This window comes from Aquarana catesbeiana, linkage group LG03, assembly GCF_042186555.1.
Source record: "Aquarana catesbeiana isolate 2022-GZ linkage group LG03, ASM4218655v1, whole genome shotgun sequence".
In the NCBI taxonomy this organism is placed as follows: domain Eukaryota; kingdom Metazoa; phylum Chordata; class Amphibia; order Anura; family Ranidae; genus Aquarana; species Aquarana catesbeiana.
Genome location: NC_133326.1, coordinates 703,432,890 through 703,449,842, shown reverse-complemented (window position 1 = coordinate 703,449,842; position 16,953 = coordinate 703,432,890). Strand labels below are relative to the sequence as shown.

General features: G+C 46.2%; 1 protein-coding gene across 1 annotated transcript; it reads left to right on the top strand.

Annotated features, from left to right (window-relative positions):
• Window positions 1-10,383: 10,383 nt before the first annotated feature.
• LOC141134883 (E3 ubiquitin-protein ligase TRIM39-like) lies at window positions 10,384-12,226 on the top strand. The gene has a single exon (XM_073624312.1). The coding sequence runs from the start codon at window positions 10,388-10,390 to the stop codon at window positions 12,026-12,028; it is 1,641 nt and encodes a 546-aa protein (XP_073480413.1). The 5' UTR covers window positions 10,384-10,387; the 3' UTR covers window positions 12,029-12,226.
• Window positions 12,227-16,953: the final 4,727 nt, after the last annotated feature.

The following is a 16,953-nucleotide window of genomic DNA, read 5'->3' as shown; positions in this document are numbered from 1 at the left end:
GGGGGGGCACTCTCTCGTCCCCCCTCTTTTCCTGCAGCCTGCCAGGTTGCGTGCTCGGATAAGGGTCTGGTATGGATTTTTGGGGGGACCCCACGCCGTTTTTCTTTTAACTTTGGCGCGGGGTTCCCCTTAAAATCCACACCAGACCTGAAGGGTCTGGTATAGATTTTGAGGGGGACCCCACGCCATTTTTTTTTTTAAATTTTGGCCAGGGTTCACCTTAATATCCATACCAGACCTGAAGGGCCTGGTATGGAATTTAGGGGGACCCCCCACGTCATTTTGTTTTTTAAGTTTTGGTTCAGGGTTCCCCTGTGGGGAATTCCCATGCCATTTTTATCAATTAACTTTTATGTGTATTGTCGGACCGGCAATTCATTAATAGCCGCGAGTAGTTTAAATGACTTTTTTTCCTTTGAAATGTCATTTTGCTGTCAGACTGTTCTAAACACGGGAAACATGCGCCCCTTTACAGGCATACTATAGACACCCCCCAGGTACGAAATTTAAAGGGATATTACACTTTTATTGTTTCACTTTAAGCATTATTAAAATCACTGCTCCCGAAAAAACGTCCGCTTTTAAAACTTTTTTTTGCATTGATCCATGTCCCCTGGGGCAGGACTCAGGTCCCCAAACACTTTTTATGACAATACCATGAATATAAGCCTTTAAAATTAGCACTTTTGATTTCTCCCATAGACTTTTAAAGGGTGTTCCGCGGCATTCGAATTTGCCGCGAACACCCCAAATTGTTCGCTGTTCGGCGAACTTGCGAACAGCCGATGTTCGAGTCGAACATGAGTTCGACTCGAACTCGAAGCTCATCCCTAGTCTGGGTTAATGGAAAGGTAGCCAATGGCCTATGTCATACTGGCGCCACCATGACCCTTCTACAAAAGAACCTCATCCCAGAGAGCCAACACACCGGAGACACTGTAGCCGTAAGTGTAGCAGGAGGCACCATTTTCTGGCTACCCGTTGCCCATGTTCACCTGGATTGGGGGGTTGGTTCGGGACACGTGAATGTGGGGGTGATGAAGGATTTGCCAGGGAATGTACAGTAGGTGGCCGCAATATTGTGTCAATCTTGCTGCTGTTATCGGCAAGATTTGACACCTGTGAGCCCCGTCGTAGGAAAAAATGTGTTTTTTCCTTTCCCGATGAGCGACAAGCATTGCTGACAGGTGTTTGGTATGAATCATGAGGGGGAACGCCACGCCAAATTTTAAATAAAAAAAAGGCATGGGTTCCCCTCCAGGGGCATACCAGGCCCTTAGGTCTGGTATGGATTTTAAGGAGAACCCCCTACGCCGAAAAGACGGCGTGGGGGTCCCCTCCAAATCTATACCAGACCCTTATCCAAGCACGCAGCCCGGCCGGTCAGGAAAGGGGGTGGGGACGAGCGAGCACCCCCTCCTCCTGAACCGTACCAGGCTGCATGCCCTCAACATGGGGGGTGGGCGCTTTGGGGCAGGGGGGCGGTGTCCGGTTCTTCTCCCGCTCTCCGGCCTTTTCTCCCGGTCTCCGGCCTCTTCTTCCGCTCTCGGGTTCTTCTGCCGGGCTCCTCCTATCTTCTGCTCTTTTGCCGCTCTTTTGCTAGCGGTGGCCCGGTCTTCTCCGTCGTCTTGTTCCCTCTTCTCTTCTTCCGATGTTGACACGACGCTCTCTCCCGCTGTAATGCCGTGTGTGAGGTGCGCAGTGACCTATATAGGCATGGGGCGTGGTCACCGAGGGATGTCCCCCGGTGACCACGCCCCTTATGACGTCACAGTCCCCTCATGCCCCTAGGGTCCCGTCGCACAGCTCACAGAATTACACAGAATTTCTTCTGGCCCAATTTTAACCAGGATGTGCGACAGTACTGCAAAACGTGTGACACGGGTAGGTAAGCGGGGAGACCACCCTAAGGCCAGACTTATGTTCATGCCTATTATTGGGGAGCCCCTTTTACCGCATAGCCGTTGACATTGTGGGTCCCTTGGCCAGGCCTAGTCCATCCGGGAAGAAGTATATTCTCACCGTGGTGGACTACGCCACCCGTTACCCAGACGCAGTAGCTATGTCCAACATTGAAGCAGAGACAGTAGCTGATGCCCTGGTTAAAATATTTACTAGAGTGGGGTTACCTAAGAAGATTCTCTCTGACCAGGGAACCCAGTTTACCGCTGTGCTCACCCAGCAGTTGTGGAAGGTGTGCAGTATTAAGCCCTTGCTGAGCTCACCTTACCACCCCCAGACTAATGGTCTCTGCGAGCCCTTTAAGGGGACCTTCAAGCAAATGCTGAGGACCTTTTCGGGTGCTTGCAGAGACTGGGAGAAATTCCTGCCTCACCTGTTATTTGCGTACAGAGAGGTACCCCAGGAATCTACTGGGTTCTCTCCCTTCGAGTTACTCTATGGGAGAAGGGTCCGCAGACCCTTCAATCTCATTATAGGACACTGGGAGGGAGACACAGAGCGGGAGGGGACCCCCATAGTGCCCTATGTTCTGGAACTCATGGACCTCATGGCGCAACTGTCTCTGATGGTAAGGGAGAATCTCCAGGCGACCGTGGGGAGACAGAAGAGATGGTACGATCGGGGGGGGCCAACAGCGTATCTTCCAGGTTGGGCAGAAGGTCTTAGTGCTCAAGCCTGTGAAGACCGACAAGATGCAGGCATCTTGGCAGGGCCCGTATAAAGTAGTAGCCCAGGTATGTGATACAACCTATGTTATTGCCAGCTGTGCAGATGAAAGAATCCAGTGAACCTTTCATGTGAACATGCTGAAGGAGTATCAGGAACGGCAGGAGGATGTTGCTGCAGTATGTGCCCCTGCTGCGGATGACTCCCAAAGTTTACCCCTCCCTGACTTACTAGGGAGAGATCCCCAGACTGACCTCATTAGCCTCGTACAGCTAGGGGACTGGTTAAGCCCCACAAAGAAGAAACAGGCTAAACGGCTTCTGTGGGAGAAACAGGTGACCTTCTCTCAAAAACCAGGCTACACGACCCTGGCTGTGCATAAGGTAGAGACCCCTGGACAAGCACCACTTCGACAGCCCCCCTACCGTATCCCTGAAGCAGTCCGAGAAGGAATGCGAAAGGAGATACAAGAGATGATTCAGTTAGTAGTCATTGAGCCCTCTGAGAGCCCTTGGGCCTCGCCTGTAGTCCTGGTGCCTAAGAAAGACGGAACTACCCGGTTCTGCGTGGACTACAGGCGACTCAATGAGAATACCACCACTGACTGTATAGATCAAATAGCCAGGGGACATTATTTAACTACAATAGACCTGTGTAAGGGCTATTGGCATATTTCCTTGGCCGAGGATGCTATCCCCAAGTCGGCATTTGTTACCCCGTTTGGCCTGTACCAGTTTAAGGTCATGCCATTCGGGATGAAAAATGCCCCGGCTACCTTCTATAGTATGGTGGATAGGCTCCTCGATGGCTTTCAGGATTTTGCATGTGCATACCTGGATGACATTGCGATCTACAGTGGGTCTTGGGAGGAACACCTGGTTCATGTAGGGGTGGTTCTGGACAAGATTCGGGCCGCAGGCCTGACCTTGAAACCAGACAAGTGCCATCGAGGTATGGTGGAGGTGCAGTACCTGGGACACCGAGTAGGGTGTGGGAACCAGAGACCAGATCCAGCCAAGGTAGAGGGAGTAGCTAACTGGCCCACACCCTGTACTAAGACCCAAGTATTAGCCTTCTTGGGGACTGCGGGGTACTACCGATGTGTCCCTGGTTATAGTGCTATCGCCAAGCCCCTGACTGACCTGACGAAAAAGAATTTACTTAGGCGGGTCCCTCTGGTCTCCAGCTTGTGAAGCTGCGTTTTTAGCCCTCAAGCAAGCACTTGTAAATGCCTGTCTTGGCTGCCCCAGTACCTAACAACAAACGTTTCCTTGTCCACACAGACGCTTCCATGTTCGGACTGGGGGCTGTGCTGAGCCAAATTTGGGAGGATGGAAGAGAACACCCTATCGCATACCTGAGAAGAAAGCTATTACCCCGGGAAGTGAGCTATGCAGCAGCGGAGAAGGAGTGCTTGGCCCTGGTCTGGGCCCTTAAAAAGTTGAACCCTTATTTGTATGGACAGGAATTTTCATTAGTCACCGACCACAACCCATTGGTCTGGGTTAACCGGGTCTCAGGAGACAATGGCAGGTTGCTGCGGTGGAGCTTAGCCATGCAACCTTACAATTTCACCATCAGCTACCGACCTGGTAAGCAAAAAGGCAATGCTGATGGGTTGTCCCGGCAAACAGATGTCACTCCGGCCTCCTAGTTCCGGACATCCCCAAGTTGACCCGAGAAAGATCAAGCCGGGTCTGTCGGAGTGTTCCACAAGGAGAAGGCCATGTAACAGGAGTCACTAATAGGGGCACAAGGTGAATGAGAACCCCACTATGATCTGTGCTAGTCAGACTCAATGCTGTATATATGTATATATAATGTGTGCTGTCTCATTGTGTTGTGTACTATTTGTTGTGCTATTTTGGGGTGGGGCTGTATTCCAATGTTCTATTGTGTTTGTCTGCCTTGGATATCACAGGATGTGTATCTCTATGGAGGGAGGGGGGATTGCTCCAACAGCTCTCCCTGCTGATAAGACTGTTTACTGATGAGAAGTTAACACACACCTGACCTGTGTCTCCATTGTCATTGGACAGTTTAACCCGCCCTGTTTTCCAAGGGTGGAGGGGAAGTGTTTTGAAGTGGGATCTGTATAACATGTTTTTGAATAAAGATTTATTCCTGTTGACATTCATATCCTGCGAGGTCATATCCTGCAAGGTTATTTACCATGGAGGAAGCGATTGACCACTTCCTGGTTGTCATTGCTTTTGTTGTCTTTTGTTAAAAGACCCAGTGCGGTGCTCAGTGGGGGAGTCGTGCTGAGATGAGGATGTAAGCTGTGGTCATGTCTGTCTACTTGGGGATATGTGCGAAATAGAGTGATAGGTAAGATGCATTATACCAGTGTTTCTCAACTCCAGTCCTCAAGGCGCACCAACAGGTCATGTTTTCAGGCTATCCATTATTTTGCACAGGCGATTTGATCAGTTTCACTGCCTTAGTAATTACCACAGCCGTTTCATCTGAGGGAAATCCTGAAAACATGACATGTTGGGGCGCCTTGAGGACTGGAGTTGAGAAACACTGCATTATACCATTAGATGACATGGGCGCTTATCAGCGCAAAAACGTATAGTGGGTTTTTCCACGACAATTACTACAGAGGTAAGTGCAGTGGAGGGGCATTAGTTCAATTTTCATTAAGTACAGAGGGTATTACGGTATGTGCAGGAAGAGAGTGCAGGATTTACAGCAATATATACAAGAGTGTGGAGCGTATGATGGTATGTGTAGGAAAGGAGTGCAAAGTGTAAGACATTATGTACAGAAAATGAGAGCAGAGGGTAGGTAATACTTGCAGGAGAGGAGTGAGGAGGGTGTAACAGTGACCAGTATATGCAGCAGAGGAGTGTGGAGGGTATGACAGAGGGTAGTATGTAGAGGAGAGAAGTGCGGAGGGCATGACAGAGGGCAATATGTACAGGAGAAGAGTGCGAAGTGCATGACAGTGGGTGGTATGTACAGGAGAGGAGTGTGAAGGGAATGACAGAGGGTAGTATGTACAGGAGAGGAGTGTATATAAGGTATGGCAGAGGGCAGTATGTAGAGAAGAGAAATGCAGGGGGCATGACAGAGGAGTGTGGGGGGGGTATGACAGTGGGTGGTATATACAGGAGAGGAGTGTGGAGGGTATGACAGTGGGCAGTATGTGCAATAGAGGAGTGTGGAGGGTAAGACAGTGGGCAGTATGTACTGGAGAGGAGTGCGGAGGGTATGACAGTGGGCAGTATGTACAGGAGAGGAGTGTGGAGGGTATGACAGTTGGCAGTATGCACAGGAGAAGAGTGCGGAGGGTATGATGGGGTCAGTATGTACAGGAGAGGAGTGTGAAGAGTATGACAGTGGGCAGTATGTACAGGAGAGGAGTGTGGAGGGATGACAGTGGACAGTATGTACAGGAGAGGAGTGTGGAGGATATGACAGTGGGCATATGTACAGGAGAGGAGTGTGGAGGGTATGACAGAGGGCAGTATGTACAGGAGAGGAGTGTGGAGGGTATGACAGTGGACAGTATGTGCAATAGGGGAGTGTGGAGGATCTGACAGTGGGCAGTATGTACTGGAGAGGATTGTGGAGGGTATGACAGTGGGCGGCATGTACAGGAGAGGAGTGTGGAGGGTATGACAGTGGGCAGTATGTACAGGAGAGCAGTGTGGAGGGTATGACCATGGGCGGCATGTACAGGAGAGGAGTGTGGAGGGTATGACAGAGGGCAGTATGTACAGGAGAGGATTGTGGAGGGTATGACCGTGGGCGGCATGTACAGGAGAGGAGTGTGGAGGGTATGACAGTGGGCAGTATGTACAGTAGAGGAGTGTGGAGGGTATGACAGTTGGCAGTATGTACAGGAGAAGAGTGCGGAGGGTATGATGGGGTCAGTATGTACAGGAGAGGAGTGTGAAGAGTATGATAGTGGGCAGTATGTACAGGAGAGGAGTGTGAAGAGTATGACAGTGGGCAGTATGTACAGGAGAGGAGTGTGGAGGGATGACAGTGGACAGTATGTACAGGAGTGGAGTGTGGAAGATATGACAGTGGGCGGTATGTACAGGAGAGGAGTGTGGAGGGTATAACATTGGGTGGTATAGGGGGATGGAGAACTGTATATATGGATGGTAAATGGGGGGTGGAGAACTGTATATATGGATGGTATATGGAGGGGGGTGGAGAACTGTATATATGGATGGTATATGGGGGGGGGGGGGAACTGTATGTATAGATAATGTATGGTGGGGGGAAGTGGTGAGGACTGTATGTATGTATGGGGGGGGGGGGGTAAGAGCCCTTTGATATCCTGACATACTAACATCACAAAAACGTACTTTAAAAGCTGATCTCCGCACACTTTTCAACAGAACAGCAGGGAACGTGGAGGCTCCGCCTTCAACCCCACCTCCGTGTCCCTTCTGCAGCCAGCCAGAGAAGAGCACTCTGCCTCTGTGTCCCGTGTACCGTCTGCATACAGCTCTGCAGCACACTGAGCGGACGGAGGCGTGCCGATGACAGTGCGGGGGGGGGTAGATGGGGAGGGAGAATTGGAAACCTCGGACTCTTATGGAGCAGGAGCAGAAATCACCACAGACCCAAACACGGGACACGACCGTGATGGCACAGCTTAGGCACAGGCACAGTGAGCCACCGGCGGGTCTGAATAATGTGTCCGGGTGAACCCTGGACAGATGGCAACCCAAGCTGCAAACCAAGCCGTCATCAAAGCAATATAATTGGCTGTGTGCTTTGATCATTGTGATGACCAACCACAAATGTAAATAGTAATACGGGTGAACTCCGCAACCATCACATATGTTTTTGGGTGCTGCAAAATCTTCTACTAGCTCGGCCCCCTGCTCTGCGACCGGGGCACATTTTGGCATCTTTGCCCTGGGCACTGGAATACCTTGTCCACTGGATGGAGTACATGAATCTGTTCCTACACCAGCATCTGTGGCTTGTAGATTTATTAGCATTTTAATGAGCATAGTAGACAATCTTTATGAATTAACCTGAATATGTATAGAAAAATGAAAACCTTTTATCGATTTCTATGTAGCCATGTCCCGGGCCTCTCCAGGCCTAATGGTGACCTCTATAGTTAGGGACCGCTGGCATCCTTCCATGTAGAATGGGTTAAGAGGCATGGTGAGTGCAATGCAAGATAGATTAATGGGCGCCAGACACTTCTTGAATGCAAAGAGAATTATTTGCTCTTAAACAGAACTGTGGGAGAGAGGGTTAGGGCCAGGACACAAAAGGAAGAGAGGGCGCACCGACCTAGTGCATTACCACTGATGGCGTTTATTAAAAGAGTAAAATAAATAAATACTCACAAACAAGCATGAATTAAAGCAGGGTTCCACCCAAATTTTGAACAATATCTGTATGTATTCTCTTCCTTGCCTAGATGCTGACATGCCGTTTAAAAAAATTTAAATCGCTGTAATTACCTTTTATTTTTCTATTCTTCTTTGCACTTCCTGGTTCTCCCCTACCGTGGGAGTAGGCGTGTTTCTAGTCTCTCCCAGACTCCTGGGAGCTAGTCTCAGGCTTCCCAGGATGCCACTGAGCATGTGCGGGAACGAGCGGTGAATGCTGGGAGCACAGCATTCTTCACATCCAGGAAATAAATGCTTGTGGGCTTCAAATGCCCACAATGAAGATGGAAACCGCCTGCAGTGAATAATATAAGTTATTCTTTCAGACGAAATCTGACACAGGCGGACATATTACACACAATATTTGAGTATGTAATGCTGAGAAGAAAAGTTTGTGAATGAACTAAAAAAAAAAAAAAACGATAGATAGGTGGACCCCCGCTTTAAGGCATGGACATAGACTGCAGGTGCGCAGTGACAAGCATCAGAATAAGACCACCCGCTTAGGCTCTGAGGAAAGGGGTTCTCCCCTGAAGCGCGTCAGCCTTTTCCGCATCCACCTGATGTCCCGGTTTTATTCTGATGCTTGTCACTGCGCACCTGCAGTCTATGTCCATGCCTTAATTCATGCTTGTTTGTGAGTATTTATTTGTTATTTTACTCTTTTAATAAACGCCATCAGTGGTAATGCACTAGGTCGGTGCGCCCTCTCTTCCTTTTGTTTCTCTTGTAGTCTATGAATACCCATATTCTGAAGAGGGCTGCAAGACGGCATACACCACTGAAGTTCTTTGGCCTTATTACATCACACACCGAATATCTAGACACCTGAGCGCAGGAGATTTTTTCTGTTTTGGTTAGGGCCAGGACACCCTTAAATAGATGCAATGTTAATTGGCAGACTCTAAAACTTCTATAGGTAGACAGCCATGCAGGGAAAGGCATCCGACTGGACACCGCATCTGTAGACACGCTGTCTCATATGGCAACAATCTTGAACAGTTTCTAACACAGGTTGTCACTTCTTCCACAATCTCCTTTTTAAATCTTCACTCAACCGAGCTCCCAGTCTATCACTTAGACCCGCAATCAGGGGGTTAATATGGTGCACAATGGATGTAGCTAGGTACACATAACTATAGAGGCGGGGGGGGTAGGTGGGTAGGGTTCCTGGGAGGACCCGCTGATCCACTGCTACTGCATCTCCTGATCTCTTTCAATCTTCTCACTGAGTATCCTCCTCAAGCATCACCCTCCGCTTCCCTGCTGGGTTCCTAGCCTGGCACTCACAGATCCTCCTCAAGCATCACCCCACTGGCCTGCTCAGTCTCTGGCTTGGCACACAAGACTGCTCTGCAAGAGTCACCTCCGCTGGCTTGGTCCCTGGCTTGACACCTGCTGAACTTTCCCAATTCTTCACTGTCCCCGGTTGGTGAGAATACTGCTCTGGTACTTTCTTCAGCTACTCACTGTGGTCCCTGGTAACAAGGTGGATGAACCCTTAGTGGCGACAGCTTTCCCTCTACCTCCGACCACGACAGGTTCGGCAGAACTTCAAGGTAGGTTCTGGTGGCAGAACCGTCACTTTGGTTGGACTGCAAGCTGCAATCTCGACCCTATGCTGCTCTGTTGCTTCTGGGTAGGCCCTCAGACAGCCTAGCAGCCAGATGTCCCAGGGATAGGCCTCAGGCTCTGGCCTAGTAGCCCGGGGCAATACAACACATGTCCACCCAGACAGCCGTCCAGGTGGTACAGAACCCTTGACCTCACCCAAATAAATAGGCTCTCCCAGCAGGCCAAGGGACCCAAGAAGATCCCTACCCGTTGGCTGAGATCCCTATCTATTCCTAATCTGTCCTTGTAATTCCCTTGTCTTATCTAATGCCACCAGCTACCCGGCCACCTAGTGACAGAAGAGAGAAGAGCAGCAAGTCCAGAATTAGGGTGGAATCAATTGATCTCCTATCAATTGGCCAAGGCAACTATACCTGGCAGGTAAATTTACTAGCGAACCCTGCCTAAATATCAGTGTCTTACATCGACAAATGTTTTAGACATTTTTTAATTTCAGCCATTTAAATTGTATATAAAGCATACCATCATAATTCTCTGTATGGCCAGATGTTGGCATAATAATAATATGTTTTGGGGGTGCAAAGACTGCAGCATACTGTATGTGTCCTGTGATCAGCATGATGCAACCACGTCCACCTTTCACCTCAGCACACCTAACAAGCCATATTTCTCCTCCACATCTTTCCCTCTTTATCTTTCTTCTAAAGCTGAGAGATGTGATTATCTTTACTACCTCCCTCTTGTGGAATCTGATCTCTGTGTCTAATATTACTAATCCAGCCCAGCCTCACCCTGTGTAGGATGAAATGACCCCTCCCAACTACATTCTCCTCCGGTGTCAGACTTTCATTTCTCTTCTACTGTCAGCGATGGCATCTGCTGATCTGAGAGCTGAGCTGGAATGCTCCATCTGTCTGAACATTTATACAGATCCTGTAATGCTGAGATGTGGACACAACTTCTGCCAGTTCTGTATTGATCGTGTGCTGGATACACAGGAGGGGTCTGAAGGATATTCCTGTCCTGAATGCAGAGAGAAGTTTCAGGATCGGCCTGCACTGCACAGGAACATAACACTACGTAACATAGTGGAGAATTTCCTGTCTGCTCAGCCAGATCGGGAGGAGTCCGAGGTCTTCTGTACTCACTGTGTGGACTCTCCTGTACCTGCTGTTAGATCCTGTCTGCACTGTGAGGTTTCTCTGTGTGATAAACACCTGAAAGTCCACAGAAAGTCCCCAGAACACGTCTTATGTGACCCCACCTTGTCCATGGAGAGCAGGAAATGCTCTGTCCATAAGAGAATCCTGGAGTATTACTGCACTGAGGATGATATCTGTATCTGTGTGTCCTGCACTGTGGCTGGAGAACATCGAGGACACCAGGTGGAGATGCTCGATGTGGCTTCTGAGAAAAAGAAGGAGACACTGAGGAACGTTCTGCAGAAACTTCTGACAAAGAGAGAGGAGACGGAGGAAAGAGTCCAGATTCTGCAGAAACACAAGAGGAAAGTAGAAGAAAAAGCAGCTGGTGACACCAAGAGCGTCACTGCCCTGTTTAGAGATCTCAGGAGACGTCTGGAAGACCTGGAGAAGAGAATCCTGAGGGAAATCTCCGGGAGGGCAGAGCGGATCTCCATCTCCATCCGGGATCTGGAAATAAAGAAGGAGGAGCTGTCCAGGAAGATGCGTCACATTGAGGAGCTGTGTAACATGACGGATACACTGACTGTCTTACAGAAATCAGACACAGGTGACTTGTGTGATACTGAGGATGGAGATAATGAGGACAGAGAGAGACTTGAGAAGCTCCTCCATGATGGAGGGGGTCTGGATGTGGCTGGGATATCACACACGTTACACACATTATCTGATGTAATAACAGAGGGAAATGTATACTTCTATATACAGAGAGCTGAAGACATATTACTGGATGTAAACACAGCTCATAAAAATCTCCATATATCAGATGACAGGAAAACTGCATCCTGGACAGATACAGACCAGATTCGTCCAGAAACACCAAAGAGATTTCAGGATCATGCTTTCGCGTTGAGCAGTCGTAGTTTCTCCTCAGGGAGACATTACTGGGAAGTGGATGTCGGGGGATCAGATGGATGGATGGTCGGGATGAGTTACCCCAGTATAGGGAGGAGAGGAGATCAGTCAGAGATTGGACATAATAACAAGTCCTGGTGTTTGCGGAGGAAAGGTGATCAGTATGAGGGGATACATGACAGTAAATTTACCCCCTTACCCACCAATATCTCCAGTAACAGAGTCGGGATATATCTGGATTATGAGGCCGGGCGGATCTCATTTTATGATCTGTGTGACCCGATCCGACTTCTCCGCACCTTCACCACCACCTTCACTGAGCCTCTCCATGCTGGGTTACGTACATGGAATGGTTATATAAAGATCTGTGGGAGGAATCAGGAGAGATAAAACTGGTGACATCACAGGGAGGTGGGATGGGATTGGTGGAATATTCAGCCAATAGGATAATGAAGTGGGTGGGGCTTAAGTCAGCGTCCTGCAGGTTTTCTACCATGAATGTAAGTGAGATTTCACCTTCTGTGACACATTGATCTATCTATCTATCTATCTATCTATCTATCTATCTATCTATCTATCTATCTATCTATCTATCTATTAGGGATGAATGCGAACACTATTAAAGTCTATGGGACACGAACATGAATAATCAAAAGTGCTCATATTAAAGGCTTATATGCAAGTTATTGTCATAAAAAGTCATAAAAAGTGTTTGGGGACCCGGGTCCTGCCCCAGGAGACATGTATCAATGCAAAAAAAAGTTTGGATGGATGTTTTTCATACCAGACCCAAAGGGCCTGGTAATGGACTGGGGGGATCCCATGCCATTTTTTTCAATGACTTTTATCTGTATTGTCGAGACCCAACAATTCATTATAGCCGCTATTACTTTTAAATGACTTTTTTCCTTTAGAAATGTCATTTTGCTCTCAGACTGTTCTAAACACAGGAAAAATGCACCAGTTTACAGGCATACTATAGACACCCCCCGGGTATGAAATTTAAAGCAATATTTCACTTTTATTGTTTCACTTTAAGCATTATTAAAATCACTGCTCCCGAATAAACGGACGTTTTTAAAACTTTTTTGCATTGATACATGTCCCCTGGGGCAGGACCCAGGTCCCCAAACACTTTTTATGACAATAACTTGCATATTAACTCTTAAAATCTAAAGTGGTTGTATATCTATTTTCTCTAATAATAAACATGTTATACTCTGCTCTGTGTAATGGTATTGTACAGAGCCCCCCCAATCCTCCTCTTCTGTGGTCCCCCTCTGGTGCTCTTCTGGTCTTTGTGTGTCTCCAAAGCATGCCGCTACCTATGGGGGTCCCACCTGCGGGATTACTCCCAAGTCATCTATTGACACCCACATCAACACTATGACATTTTTTCCCTTAATGCAGGGAATGTCTTTACAAGCACTTTAATAAAATGCGATGTATTAGTAAAGTGTATGTCCAGCCAGAACTTTTTCTCTTAGTGATGAATGTGGTTGGGAAGGGTTAGAACCCCGTTCATGTATTTCCCAGCTCTCTGGGGCTCCATTTGATAGATTTGCTCTCACTTCCTGTCCTGCTGACGATGTTTTACCAGACAGGAAGTGAGGGGAAATCTTCTACAACTACACCAGGCTCAACTCACTAAGTGTAAAATACTGCAGGGAGAAGGGCGGGAAATGAACACATTCTGTATATAAAAAGTTATTAATTCAGAAAAAATCTACTAAAATACTGCATGTGTTATATCTATAAATGGGGAATATTTTACTCTGAAAGAATCTGATATTCTTTGTATTAGTCAGCCGAGGATTCCCAACTGACAGAAGAATGACTGTTGCTAATTAGAACTTACATGTGATGGCTGCATTCATTTTCTTTTTTAGGTTTTCTTTCTTCTATTTACAGTTGCTGATCCAGCCAGTAAGTCTGTTATTTTTTTAAAGGAACAAGCTGTCCAGCAGAATGTATCAGTTACAGACGTGAAACAAACCATTCAACTCTTACAGGTGTGCTTACAATGATCAACTTGTATTTCTTTATGTACAGTAAAACCTTGTATACCAAAAGGAACAAAACTGTTTGCTGTAACAGATTATAAAGTCTAAGATGGAGTTTGGCTTCAGTTGGTTGGTGTATCTAAATCAACTAGTCCATCTAATGCTCCCCTCCCCCCCAGAATGACAATGCTGTTGTCTGCTGTGCACCCTGTGCTCATTCCTCCAGAGTTGTGTCTCACTACTACAGGAGGTGTGTTACTGGGCAGATCACCAGGTGAGAACAGAGGAGAAAAGCCAAACAAATTTTTTTAAAAATGCAGCCACCACATCTAATAATCGGTACACTGCAATATATTACATTTTTGGTTTAGTATTGCTTAAAAAGAATCCCTGGTTGTCACCGGTACGCCCCCCTTGGACAATTTCCCCTCTATTACTTTCCTGGTGATATATAGCGGGGGATAAATAAGCAGTATATATAGTGGGGGATAAACAAGGAGTATATATAGCGGGGGATACATAAGGAGTATATATAGCGGGGGATAAATAAGGAGTATATATAGAGGGGGATAAATAAGGAGTATATATAGCAGGGGATAAATAAGGAGTATATATAGCAGGGGATAAATAAGGAGTATATATAGAGGGGGATAAATAAGGAGTATATATAGTGAGGGATAAATAGGGAGTATATATAGCAGGGGATAAATATAGCGGAGTATATGTAGCAGAGGATAAATAAGGAGTATATATAGCGGGGGGATAAATAAGGAGTATATATAGTGGGGAATAAATAAGGAGTATATATATTGGGGGATAAATAAGGAGTATATATAGTGGGGGATAAATAAGGAGTATATATATTGGGGGATAAATAGGGAGTATATATAGCAGGGGATAAATAGCGGAGTATATATAGCAGAGGATAAATAAGGAGTATATATAGCGGGGGATAAATAAGGAGTATATATAGCGGGGGATATATAAGGAGTATATATAGCAGGGGGATAAATAAGGAGTATATATATCAGGGGATAAATAAGGAGTATATATATCAGGGGATAAATAAGGAGTATATATAGCGGGGGATAAATAAGGAGTATATATATCAGGGGATAAATAAGGAGTATATATAGCGGGGGGATAAATAAGGAGTATATATATCAGGGGATAAATAAGGAGTATATATAGCGGGGGATACATAAGGAGTATATATAGCGGGGGGATAAATAAGGAGTATATATAGCGGGGGGATAAATAAGGAGTATATATAGCAGGGGATAAATAAGGAGTATATATAGCGGGGATAAATAACGGAGTATATATAGCAGAGGATAAATAAGGAGTATATCTAGCAGAGGCTAAATAAGGAGTATATATAGCGGGGGATAAATTAAGATCAGGTTTTCCTGGAGGGAAAAAGTTTTTCCTTTATTTACATTTTATTGATCCGGCACCCACCGCCATCATAACAACCAGTGACTCCTCCCTGCTGTCAGCCGGGGATGGAAGTGAGGTCAGACTCCGCCCCCAGAACTGGAAGTCTGGTATGCGCCATATTTGTGTATACAAACTACATGTGCTGTTAAGTCTTCTATATTTTATGTTCTGTAATCAGATTTTTATGGGAATAAAATGTTTTATGATTTTACTCCACTATGAGCTTTGTCTTCTCTATACTACGTGTTGGAGTGATTGAAGGTGTGGATGGTGATTGGATCAGTGAAGGTGGAGAACAGAGAGGGGTGTCTGGTGGCCATGATAGGCTGCATTTGTCTTGTATGAACCTATGAGAGTCAAGGATTGCAGAGATTTGGGTGAGACTCCATTTTGTATATTGATTCAATGCACGGTGGTGAATTGGAGTGATGGGGAGACATAACACACTTATACTCTTCTCACTGGTGATTTCAGCTTTTGTACTATAATATTTATGTAAACATAGTTTGAGTTAATGGGTGGATTTACTAAAGGCAAATAGACTGTGCACTCTGCAAATGTGGTTGCTCCAGAGCTTAGTAAATGAGATGAAGCATCACTTTACAAAGAATACCCAATCACATGGAAGGAATATTAAAAAAAAAACAAAAACATTTTTGCTTGCACATGATTGGATGATGAAAGTCAGCAGAGCTTCCTCTCATTTATTAAGCTCTGCAGTAACTGTAATTCTCAGTCTATTTGCCTTTAGTAAATCCACTCTATTAACTATCTGATTGTATAAAGTACATTGTACTCCACTATGGTTGTGTTTTTTTTTTTTTTTTCCTATAATATTTTTTGGAGGTATTCATGGCATGGATGGACATCTAGGAAAGTGATTTGGAAAAAGGAGAGCAATATCTGGTGTCCATTGTTGAGCCCCGGGATGCCACATCAATGGATCCAAGGTGAGTTCCACTTTAATAATGTCTGAACAAAGATGGCGCTATCTTTCTGGAGAGAAAAGCAGATGAAGGGATTATTACCAGGGGGAGCGCTGTGATCTCTGAGAGAGGTAATACATACCTGGTACACATACACTGACACATTACTGAGCACACATGCACCCAACATGAAGAAAAATGATCTGATGTTAGATCCATTCTGATGTCATGAAAACTTTGAAGGACACGTACAGGTTCCAATGTAATAATCTGATCCCTGGAATTCTGCCATCGTATTACTAATGTGTGGGCAATGTGTTCACACCCACATATTATAAGTTCAAGTACCAGCTATATAGGGGCAGGGCCATCTTAATGAATGGGCACCCCTGGGCACTGCTCAGGGACCTCAAGTATATGGGGGCCCCACGATAATTGCATTACACCAGATTTGCCAACTGTCCCGGATTTGTCGGGACAGTCACTTTTTTTACTAAGTTGTCCCAGAAGGACCTTGTCCCAGGCAGCCTCCCGGAACCTGTACTGTGCTGTCCTGATCCCAATATTGTGCCCTCGTCACCCCCCCCCCCCCCCTTTTTATTGAAAGTACTAATAATAATATATGTTTAATTTTATAAGCTATTTATAATTTAATTCTTGAGAGTAGGTTTGTAAATTGGGGCAGGCTGGTAGGGGCTCCAGGGCATTACTTTGCCCAGGGGCCCATGATGATATTAAGACAGCCCTGTATAGGGGTGAGGAAAAAGAACCCACCTACATTTTTGTGATAAACATTTATGTTCTAGAAATTGTGCGCTAATACTTCCACAGCAAAAACATGGCAAATGTTATGAGCAAATATATTCCCAGCTCTCCATATGACAGATGAGAGTTGCTGTGTAAAATACAATGGCTATTGCAGCCTCTGCTGTAAAAGTATCAAATA

Coding starts and splice junctions, on each gene's coding strand:
- LOC141134883 (XM_073624312.1), top strand. CDS start 10,388: ATGACCCCTCCCAACTACATTCTCCTCCGGTGTCAGACTTTCATTTCT.